Source organism: Populus alba, chromosome 3 (genome assembly GCF_005239225.2).
Source record: "Populus alba chromosome 3, ASM523922v2, whole genome shotgun sequence".
In the NCBI taxonomy this organism is placed as follows: domain Eukaryota; kingdom Viridiplantae; phylum Streptophyta; class Magnoliopsida; order Malpighiales; family Salicaceae; genus Populus; species Populus alba.
Window position 1 is genome coordinate 3,602,255 of NC_133286.1, and position 12,069 is coordinate 3,614,323.

The 12,069-nt window shown below is 36.4% G+C and overlaps 1 protein-coding gene across 5 annotated transcripts; it reads right to left on the reverse strand.

Annotated features, from left to right (window-relative positions):
• Positions 1 to 962: 962 nt before the first annotated feature.
• On the reverse strand, positions 963 to 10,482 carry LOC118045844 (mediator of RNA polymerase II transcription subunit 15a). 5 transcript variants are annotated; one of them, XM_073408098.1, is made up of 10 exons: positions 10,179 to 10,482; positions 8,446 to 8,588; positions 7,218 to 7,329; positions 6,708 to 6,810; positions 5,250 to 6,386; positions 4,059 to 4,129; positions 2,920 to 2,994; positions 1,867 to 2,642; positions 1,623 to 1,806; positions 963 to 1,507 (listed from the first exon to the last, which is right to left on the reverse strand). In XM_073408098.1, exons 2-10 carry the CDS (start codon positions 8,556 to 8,558, stop codon positions 1,292 to 1,294), a joined length of 2,787 nt encoding a protein of 928 aa, XP_073264199.1. In that variant the 5' UTR covers positions 8,559 to 8,588; positions 10,179 to 10,482; the 3' UTR covers positions 963 to 1,291. The 5 variants fall into 5 exon arrangements, with proteins under 5 accessions (XP_073264199.1, XP_073264200.1, XP_034910463.1 ...); XM_073408099.1 differs by having other exon boundaries at positions 1,623 to 1,720; positions 1,838 to 2,642; positions 10,179 to 10,481; XM_035054572.2 differs by having other exon boundaries at positions 1,623 to 2,642; positions 8,446 to 8,524.
• Between the last annotated feature and the right edge of the window lie 1,587 nt (positions 10,483 to 12,069).

The window sequence follows — 12,069 nt, forward strand, 5'->3', positions numbered from 1 at the left end:
ATCAAAGCTTAACAAAACCATGATTTCTTAGCTTAGATTTGACGTGTTCATACTTGGCACTAATCAATGCAAGATTGTCGTTTTCAAATGTCTTTAAAAATGTCCCTGAAAACAATCTCGATAGGCTGCCCAATAGTGAGGACCATCTGGAGCAGCTGCTGCACCAGACATCCACTGCTTCGTTGAGCTCGAAAACCCCCTCCTTCATCCAGCCCCATTACTCCAGCAAACATCATTTCACAGTGTGCCAAATTAATACAATCACCAATGACCCATCAAAAGTTAACTGCCGAAATTTCAGTTTTGGAAGAGATTTACGAATGAACTGAAAAGGGTACCCTCAATTGTGTTACTCAAATGAGATTAAAAAAAAAAAAAAAAAAACATATCAAGTAAGGCACATTGGATTGTTTAAGGAGACTCTTGCAACAAGTATCATTGAAACATATGATTTTGACATGTGATAGTCTGGTCCAATTGCTTAACATGCCTCATATTTTCACACATGAACCAGCCGGAAAGTTTTTTTCTTTGATGTTCCTATCACAAAAAAAATAAAATGAAAAACATAAAAAAGCTTCACTAATGATATCAGGCTTGGCCCTATAGCTTATGTTTCATCACAGCAGATTAAATAAGGTTCTAGATAACGGGATATAGGAGTTTACTTGGCCATTCTAGTTACGAGCTTCATGGTTAATTTTCTTGAACCCGAAGAACCTTCCATTTATGGCTATGGCTATGCTCCAAGATATATAAGTGAATTAGTAGCAAACCCGGGGAACTCTGTGAAAACATTACAATAGCATTTACTCTTGAGTAAGAAAACTTTTATGCATGCACTGTAATTGACAAAGAAAAGAAGAGAAATCCCTTTAATTTATGAAAATGCAACGAGTTAACCTTATCTCACTCAGCAATATATATCAGTAGCTGTCTATATGATTTTGGATGTAGTGAGGTCAACAAAACATTCAACTTTATACTGAGAAACTAGGAAACCATACACTATATATTGTGGCTAATTGATTTTTGTCTAATGCTTTTGTACTTTTAAGATCACTATCACCTCAACCCTGTACAAGTTAAAACAAATAGAAGGCCCCAAATCCAACACCATTCATTTAAGTTCAGTTGCAACTCAAGTTTCAAATTGAAACACCAGTGCTCATAGCAATAGATTAACCTTGAAATTTAAAGTGGAACAAGCTTCATGCAGCCATCCAAGAGGTCATCATTGAAACAAGATGTTACACAAGAAATTCCAACAAAAATTACTTCCCAGCACTTTTTATTCCCTCGAGTTCCCATCTCGTGAGAAACACGTGAAAAATAAAAAAGACAAAAACGAAAGAAGATGACATCCTGTCATTGCTACCAAATCCTCACCAGCTGCAGTTCTAGATCCATTACCAGCTGCAGAACCAGCAATTCTGTCAATCATACTGACAACGGAGCCAATGTCACCGACAGATGCACTAAGTGCTTTGGGAGACAGAGATTTCACCTGGGAAAAAAAATTACAGCATCACCATCTCATTCACAAAGAAGTTTCTTTCTTTTTCAGAAACCTCCAAAATAAGGGTGGGGTGGAGTAAAACCAAAAGGAGAGCATCACTAACCGCTTCAATCAAGTACTCAAGTGGTTGCCCTGTAACATTTGACTTGCCAGAAACAGTTGTCAAAGCACCGCCATGAGCACCATCAGGACTGGTAAAGTCTGCAAGCAAAGGTGAAGCAGATATCCCAGGAGTGCCAATTGCAAGGGAGGGAGCCAGTGCTTGTGCAACAGATGGTTGGTGTACAATATTTCCAGTATTTAAGAGTGAGGAAATACCAGAAACTGGTTTGTCAGAATCTCCTGGCATAGGAGATGGAGCTTGCTGGTGTAATTGCTGCTGCTGCTGCATCTGTTGATTCTGCATTAAATTCTGGTGTTGCTGCAATCGTTTAAGTTGTTGTGTTTCTATCATCTGTTGTTCATGCTGCTGCTGCTGCTGCTGTTTTAGATGCTGGTGTTGAATCATATTGGAATTCGACTGAAGGGGAATATTTGGCTGCAGCATACTCGCCCCACTTTGTGCTGACAATGTGTTATCATTGGTTGGTTGGGAAATGCTCACGAGATTCTGTTGTACAGATCCTACAGGTGTCTGCTGCAATGAGCTCAGTGCATTTCCTTGTCCAGAATCCAAATTGGAGCCTGGTTGTGTTGGATTCATCATGTTTGATTGTGACGTCGAATCCCCGGATAAAGTTGAAAGAGAATTATGCAGCAAGCTTGACATATTGTTCTGCTGCAACTTTGGTACAGAACCTTGCATATTCATTGATTGCAACTGGGGATTCAGTTGATTTTCATTGGACTGCAATTGAGGAACTTGAGATTGGGGTTGCTGCATAGGTTGAATATGAGGTTGGGGAGGTTGTCCTTGCTGTAGATTAGGAATAGGCTTCCTGTATCTGCTTGGGTTTAGAAAACCTACAATCTGCTTCTCATAGAAACCCAATTTCTCCTTGAAAGCAGGTGTGATGTTGTTTTTAGAGACCTGTAAGAATGTTATCAAGCGCTCCAACATGACCTTGAATACCTTCAGCTTTTCAAGCTGTTCTGACTTCGGTTGTTGCGGAAGAGGGTCATGCTGGAAAGCAAAGTTAACATACACGAGAATTAAAAATTGTGTTGACCCTTCGTAGCAAAACTAGTAAAACATAAGTGAAAAAAATGTTTCTATTCAAATTCTTCTGTGTCAATGCATGGTTGTGGGGTGGCTGGGGGTGGGGGGGGGTAATTAGTGCAGATGATACAGTGACAAGCAATGCTGATGGGGAAAACAAATTAATACAAAAGCTCAACTGTGGGGGTTTATGAATCATGTGTGAGCAAATAAATCAGAAAAAATTACAAAGACAATTTACCTGCTGTAACTTGGTAGCAATTCTCTGGTACATTTCATTTATTTCAGGCAAATACGTTTCCTTCATAACTTTGATCTATGAAGTACATATAACCAGCAAAACATTATCAATCATATGCTTGATTTCTTCAGGTGCCAGAGTCAGAAAGCAACATAAGCAAACTTGAGAGAATTGATAGATAAATAAATAAAATGGCAGAGGACAGCATATATTGTTTGAGATCAAAATAGCAGAGTGGAATCAATGCTGAAAACTCAATAGAGAATATAGTTATTGATTGCATGCAAAGATGCAAAGGATTGTGTAGTTACCCCTTCAGACAAGATTCAGGGGTTGGTCAAGTTCAGTTACTTTGTCTCACGGCAACCTACTCACCATTGTTTTCTATTGTTCTCACTCAAGTCAATGGATGTCACGACTTTGGTAAACACTTCTTAGCTTTATAACTTTAGATTTATAACCCTTATATCCTAATTACAACCACTCCTATTCCCGTTTTAGTACCCTCCCAGGCACAAAAAAATTGACCTCATCGAATATGCAGTTATGAGTTGCAACTACAGCCATTAAACGATTCAGAATTTCAACCTCGTTTTCTATAAAATTCAACAATACTGGACATGGTCATGATTCAATGGATTAGGTCCACTTATTTTCCTTTCTTCCATTGTCACATGTTTCAGAACAAATTTGATTGTAATCTTGAAAACAACTGTTCACTTAACCAAATATAACGATGACTATTCAGAAACAGTTCACTCTTGTTTTCAAGTCTGTCTATTATAGTAAGAAGTATTGTCAATTGGACTTATTGGAAATAATAAAATAATAATTCACCACACAATAAATGTATGGAAATACAGCGAAAAAATTGAAAGGGAGAGATTTGCAATAGAAAAAATTGTCGTGTCAGTACCAAGAAAATAACCCTCTTGACCTAGAAATCTGAATATTTACCTTTAATCATCTTATCAGTAATTTATCGTTTCTTAGTTGCTGCAATCATGGAACTTACAATGCTTCCTAACTAATCACAACCATAGCTGAATAAAACTCCCTTGTACCAAATTCCAGGAGACCTTTTCCATTGACATCTTGCAAGACAATCACATACATGAACAGTAAGCTAAAGAAATTACCTTTTGATAGATCTCCTCTTGCCAATCAGCACCATTTGCATGTCCAGTCTCTGCTGTAGAATCTAGGGATGCTACAAAAATTTTGATACAGCCAACAAAAGATTAGAATGCATGTATGCTTTGAATGTTTTCTGCACACAAGGGTATTTCTGTAATTTTCACACTTGCTGAAAATTATGGAATATTGTAGGTCTTGGTTTTATTTCTATTTAGTATTTTATTGTTCCTAAAGAATAAGGAGCTTTAATAGGTTTTCCCTATCCTAGATAGAACCATTAGTATTTTCTTACATAGGAATACAAGTCCTTTTTGGACTTGGAGTACTAGGGACTCCATCTCAACGTTATGTAATCATTCAAACAGACAGAGAGACCCCCCTCCAACAAGTGTTCATTATATATTAAAAAAAAAAGGCTCAAACAATTTATCAAGGAAGAAAAGCACAAAAGTGACACTTTACCTCCTAACCAGGAAAATCTTTAAAATAAACCATCTCAATCATAAAAAATAGATAGCCATGCATCACAGTCCTTGTTCCTTAACAAGTTAAGGATGAAACACTTCACATGCCTTACAGAATTAGCATCGAGGAGGTGATCATGAGATTTTCCAGCAAGGTGATGATTTATCAGCACACCAAACCTTAAGTGCCTCAGAGTTAGTCCACTTGCTAATTTCTTTCTTCCCATAAAAATCAATTGGCTGATGATTAGTTACCCTAGTGTCAAATGCATTGTACAGTTATGCATATATTTTTAAAATTCATGTCCGTTAAATTCAAAATGAGAGGTGAACAATTGGTGCGATGAGCTGGAGGGTGTGATGTGGCAACAAACGAGTGTGATTGCAAAGGTTTCAATAGCAGTGGCATCAGTAGCACATAAAGCTACCAAAAGAGCATTGCTGACTTGAACCATTATGAGAGGTGAAGAGTTGTTGCAATGCACTGTATGGCATTATGTCGTAACAAATATATGTGTGATTGCAATGGCTCCAATAGCAGTCGCATTTCTGATGCCATAAGTGGCAGCCATAGCTCATAAAGCTACCAAAAAGAGCATTACTGACTTGAACCATTATTGTATTTTCAAGAAATTTAAATAAATATGTTATAATCTAACATGAAAGCACAAAGCTGCAAAATTAAAGTTGGAGCAAGGTTAGAAAGCTGCAAGGATGAGAAAAAATTACTTGACGACGTTTCTGGAAGGGCTCTTTGAGGTTGATATAACTGCCTTTGCTGATCAATCACATTTGACTGTTGAAGCAAGGAGCCTGATGCTTGAAGCCTTAGCTGCAGATCATGTTGTAATGGATTTGATTGCTGTTGCTGAGCTCCAAGCAACTGCTGTTGCTGTAAACCAGTGACATTACTTTGAGAGCCCAACTGTTGCTGATGCATGCTTGAGAGGTTATTCTGTTGAGCCATTAACTGCTGCTGCTGCTGCAGATTTTGAAGGTTATTCTGCTGCCCTAGCAATCTCTGCTGCTGCTGCTGCTGCTGCAAGTCCCCAACAATGTTTTGCTGTCCAATTAACTGATTTTGCGACATGTTAGTCGTAATTGATTGTTGCCCCATTAGCTGCTGTTGTGGAGGCAATAGTGGCTGCTGCATCATTGGTGTTTGCTGCTGATGAATACCAGCAGACTGTTGAGGTTGTTGCTGCTGCTGCCTAAGGACTGATTGTGGATGTTGCTGGTGCATTGGTTGTGTTGACTGTTGGACAGAAGATGGTTGGTTCTGTTGAAGGCCAGAGACAGTTTGCATCATTGAAGGCTGCATAACAGTTGATGTTGGCAAACCAGATTGCTGAGAAGATTGCAACTGATTTGGCTGTAACAAGTTTTGCTGCTGCTGCTGGTGGATGTGAGATTGCACAAGTGAGTGTGGATGATTTCCCTGTTGAAGCTTCTGCTTTAAAAGCTGTTGTTGTATCTGCTGCTGATAAAGATACTGCTGAGGATTTTGGGACTGCTGCTGTTGCTGTGGAGGAACAACCTGTTGCCTGCCTGGCATTTGTCTCTGAGAATTGACAAACATATTGGAGGGAATCCCTTGTCCCATTGAATTCTCCACTGGGTTCTGTGAAACACCAGAGATACTCTGCATGTTAGCATTCTGTCCAACAGTGTTTGAGATAGTCTGGGTTAAACCGGAGACAGAAGGCATTGCTGATTGTAAACCAGCAGAACTTTGAACTCCATTAGATGACTTAATATTCTGCATGTTCTGTGATAACTGCTGATGTGCTTGAGACTGATTAGTGGGCAATGAGATAGGGAGCGACTGCCCTTGGTTGTGAACTTGAGGCGGCATACTATGAGATGCTGTTCAAGATAAAAGGCAAAAAGGAAAACCAAGTCAAAGGAAAAAAAGAAGGCATTGAGCAAGAAAAACAAATGAAACAATGACAGTTCACACGTAAAGTTATGAGGTAAATAATTAAGATGGTTTTACCTCAAAGCATAAAAGTACAAAAATAATCTGTAATTTTTTTGAACATTCATCAATTACTCGACTTTTTTATTAAAGCAAGGTATATACATAGCAATATGCAGCAATAAAATGTAAAAGAGTTTGATAACAATGCGAATTATAAAACAAAAGGTAAGGATGTTTAGAAATTCAATGCTTGGCTGCATTATTACCTCCTGGATCCAGGGGTTTGTTACCATTGCCAGTGGGTATGGTATTTTGAGACTTGGTCTCCATTGTAAGCATCTTCAAAGATATTTTACGCAGATAATCAGACTGAAATCAGATATCAAAAACAAAACATTAGATCTCTGCGCAATCCATGTTACAAGAGAAGGGGGAAAAGGGATTTATGCTCTTTCTAATATGCTAGGCTCTTTGTATTTGCATCTTCTGTGAGGATATACTTCTGTGTCCTCTCTTTTTATTCAATTATTTATGTATTGATTTGTTATTTGCATTTTGCACACTTCCCTTGTACTTGAAAAGGACCTTGGCCACTCTAAATAAAACACTTGTCAAGAGAATTAACGAAAAGATGAGAACTTCTACAGAATGACCAGTGAGGAAGTGTGGACACACTACACACACATGTGTACATGCATAAATCCACAAAACTTATGCATGTGTATATTCATGTCTAGAGAATATTGAAATTATTGAACCTAGCATTAGCCGAATACCTGATTGGTGGCGGCAGTGTAAATCTTTTCCTCAAACCGTACGGCAATTTTCTTGAGTTCTTGTAATCCCTCTTGACCAGAAAACGGAAGATGCCTCTTTAATGTCTCCATTCTACACATGTAAAACATTACATTTAATTTTTAATGACAAGGCAGGTATAGAGAAGTTAGCAGCAGTGAGAAAGAACCGTGAACTCATGCACCACACCAATATCAGAAATGTATACAACGGAATCATTAGCAAAAGGTAAAAACAAATAATGATATAGCCGAGTGTTGTTCAAGTAATATATGGCATCAACATACAGACATCTATTTTTACTTCCTTTCCCCGTATTATTCCAGAGGTACAGGGTATAGGAGTTCACTTGGCCACCCTTCTGTCTAAAATTCTAGTTACGAGCTTCATGGTTAATTTTCTTGAACTGGAAGAACCTTCCATTTATGGCTATGGCTATGCTCCACGGTATATAAGTGCATTAGTTGCAAACCAGGGGAACTCTATGAAAACATTACAATAGCATTTAGTCTGAGTAAGAAAACTTTTATACATGCACTGTAATTGACAAAGAAAAGAAGAGAAATCCTTTTAATTTATGAAAATGCAATGAGTTAATCTTATCTCACGCTGCAACATATACTCTACAGTGCTCATTGGCTACTGCAAGTGCCAACAGTAGCTGTCTATATGATTTTGGATGTAGAGATATCACCAAAACATTCAACTTTATACTGAGAAACTAGGAAACCATACACTATTGTGGCTAATTGATTTTTGTCTGCTGCTTTTGTACTTTAAGATCACTATCATTTCAATCCCGTAGAAGTAAAGCAAATAGAAGGTCCAAATCCAACACTATTCATTTAAGTTCAGTTGCAACTCAAGGTTGAAATTGAAACACCAATGCTCATAGCAATAGATTAACCTTGAAATTTAAAGCGGAACAAGCTTCATGCAGCCATCCAAGAGGTCATCATCAAAAGAAGATGTTACACAAGAAGTTCCAACAAAAATTACTTCCCAGCACTTTTTATTCCCTCAAGTTCACTTCTTGTGAGAAACAAATGAAAAATGAAAAAGACAAAAACAGAGGTGTATGATACTTGAGGTTGCCTCATGGCAGTCCTGCTGATTTTAATTAACCTTTTGCCCTTCTCTTTTTCTTTCATGTAAATACAAGATATACTAATTTTCAGCACTTGCACATGTTAGCAAACAGATACTTACATTTTGTTGACTATTCTTTGCCGTGAGTCAGGCTGCAATTGAGTTCTCCAATCACCAGTGTCCATCACAGGTTCTCCGCCTGGGGCAGTGGGCCTCCAACTATTGGCATCCATGGGGTTTTGGCCAACCAAAAAAAATCACTTCTATCACCACAAAAAAAATTAATTATATTGCACGTTAGAATAGACCCTAAAAAGAAAGTCAGGAACAGCAGAAGAGTAAGAGCACATCAAAGTCATGAAAATTGGAATATCAGTTTATTCAGACTCGAATAGATTTAAAAAGAACTTCCATCTAATAGCATGTACTTTATTAAAGAATTCTGCCAAATATGGATGCATAAAATCTGAACAGCCATAACAAATATACACGACCATTCAGGGCAAGGTGCTAGGATCTTGGGTATTCAGGTATTATAAGCAAGATTTGGGCCTGAATCTTCATGGTGCTTCTAAAACCAAGGAAGCAAAAAACTAGCCAGCTAGTTCATAACTTGCCGCACCAACAGATGGTGAGTGTTGGTAAACCAAGCCATAGAGAAACTCATGGTGCTTCAATTTTAACTTGATGTTTTCTAGCAACACTTGTGATACATCATCGATGCAATGTTTACAATGACAAACTTGCATTAATTTCTATTCATTGTGGTTTTAGGTTCAAAGATTCTGATCCCAAAGAGATTGTCTAGGATGTTTTAAGCTAGGAAAAAGAAGAAGAAAAGGACGAGCATTAACAATGAATATTTCATGTTATCATCAACTCTAATAAGCAGACTGATAAGAATCAACTTAACAACCCTTGTTGAAATAAGATTAAATTTACAGGCACATCTTTCTCGGGATAGACAACACAATAACCCTGACCATGCTCGACCTTGAGGTGAGTTATAAAATGTTCTTCCTAACTAGATGCACAGCTAAGCCTTTGGGGTGAAGTGAACTAAGTCATTAGTTTTACACTTCCACATGCTCTCAAGCTTTCACCTCATACTCAAGACCAGCTGAGCAGTCCTAAAAAGAAAGATATATCATGTAGGGTTATCAAGGTAGACCTGTTATTTTTATTTTTTCGCGTTAACATGACCAAATTATAAAATTTAAACTTCTTTTCTTTCTTTCTTTTTTCCATGTGTGAGCGAGCATAAAACCCAAGGAAATCGATTTGTTGTTAAAAACACAATAATTTTGAAGAATTTGGTAAATTCCAAAAAAGAAGAATCAACCAAACAGCACATTTTTCGGCCATTCCGGCAGTAATATCTCTTCCACTCCAGCTGCTGCATAAACTAATTAACAAATTATCGATCGAGCCTAAAAGATTTGAATTGATTTATATTCTCAACTTTAAAATAAAACTAAAAAATAAAATAAAAAAAATTGGGTTCAAGAATTCACGGCTTGATTATTACAACAATAACTGTGAGAAAAATCGGATAATATCATGTAAATTGGGGGGGGGGGGGTTGAAAAAGAAAATATTAGAATCGGCTGATTGTGCGTTTCTTCAAGTTGCGTTCACGAGCAGCGATTTCATCGGATCCGATTATATATTTTTTTAATTTACTTATTAAAATCGAATTGCGTTCACTAGCAGAGATTTCATCGGATCGATTATTTGTTTTTTTTTTATTTAATTATTAAAATAGAATTTCTGTCTCTGAATAATAATTACAATAAAATAAATGAAAACACCCATAAATTTTAAAAACAAAAGCATGATAGAAAAGGAAGCACCTGGCAGAAATCTGAAGCCTTATTGGATGCGGCGGTTTCCGAGAGGCGGAAGAGGGAGGGAGGGAGGGAGGGCGGGGAGAGGTGAGGAATGGTGTCCCAAAGTGAAATAGATGACTTTATTCTTTTCCAGATTCCTTCTTAAAAAATTAACAAGTAAACACTCGCTCGTCAAGCATCACCAGAACAACCTCAGGATCATATATTCTTAGATGCAAGAGTGCCCCACACTCTATAATGGGTGGCAAGCTCCTTGCTTTTCACGTGATGATGTGCTAAAAAGAATCCTTTTTATTCTTAAAATCCACCCACTAATGGTTCGATGAAGTGGCCACTAACAACAACGCAGTAGCTAATTACCCGAGTGAATCTAATAGTTTTAATACAAAAATTTTAAGATTAAAAGCTATCTTACTTGATGCAATGACTTTTCGCCCCTACTCTTTATTTTCATAACTACTTTGTATTTTATTCCGATCACACAATTTTTTATCATTGAGGGGATTGTTAGGGTGTGAATAAAAAGTTATGTTTGTTGGAACTCTATTTAAAATAAAATTATATACGTTTAAGCTAGAAAGTTGTAATCTTTTATCTTAAAATTAAATGTTTAAATTGCCTATAAAAAAGGCAATTCTAACATGATTTTAATAATAAAAAAAACTTCTAAATTTTTTAAAATTCTTCTCTTTTATATTTTTGCAGTCAAAATTCTTACCAAGAGTAACATACAAATTTTTATTCACTATTTTTATTATTGGTTATGCCATCAAGAATAAGAGATGGAGTAAACTTGAAAAATAATATTACAGTCACATTACTATCACTAAAGAGCGAGTAATAAATTATTTTATAATAATTTAATGTCAATTTATTGATTTTAATTTATAGCTATATGTATAAAATAGTCTCCCAACCTATCAAAATTGAAAATAATATTGAGATTTCTAAAACTAAAAGTGAATATATAAAAATGATAAAAAATTACTTTTTATAGATGTTAAATACATGAATATGTTATAGTATACATCCGGTAAAAGTTAATTTGATAGAATTATATTATATAAAAATGCTTAGAGATATATAGCATGCTTTACAAGTACCTCATGAAGAAACTAATAAGTCAAAAAATCTAAAATTGAGATGTTAATTCATTCTTTGGTGAATTCATAACTAAAATGTTTAGTAAAATGACTATAATAACTAGTAGTTTATTAGTTTGGATGTTTATAGTAATGCGGAAATTATAGAAAATGGGTGTTGTGAATTTGAGTCTGTATTTTTCTCTACTTTCTTTTTGGTTTTTTCGTTTGTCCCTTCCTGAAAATTTATGCTCAGTTTTTGCCTTTTACCTGCTCCTTAGTTTAGGGTATTAAATTTCCTTGTTTCTTCAGAAGATGCCTTACTCTTTGTTGATTGCCTTTCTGTTTCCAGGATATTTAAGTGAATTAGTTGCAAAACATTACAATAGCGTGTACTCGGAGTAAGAAAACTTTTATACATGCACTGTAATTGACAAAGAAAAGAAGAGAAATCGCTTTTAATTTATGAAAATACAATGAGTTAACTTTGTTGATTCCGGAGCACCGACTACATCGCAGGCCATACCTGATAATCCATTAATCATCTGATCTAGAAGGAAATGCAAATTACTATACTGAGAACTGCTAAGATCAACCACAACAGGAAACAGATGAACATGCAAGAAGAATGCAGAGCTCAAAATTAACTCTCCTCTAGCTCGCAAATTTATGTCTATTAGATCCTTTGCAGCAGTTGCACTAGCAAATTCATATCCTTTCACCTCGGTTTTTTTCGAGTTAGGGCGTACACTTCTTGTAAGAGCCTAATACAGCCGAGGTTTTACTCGTTCACCTGAACCCATAAAATATGT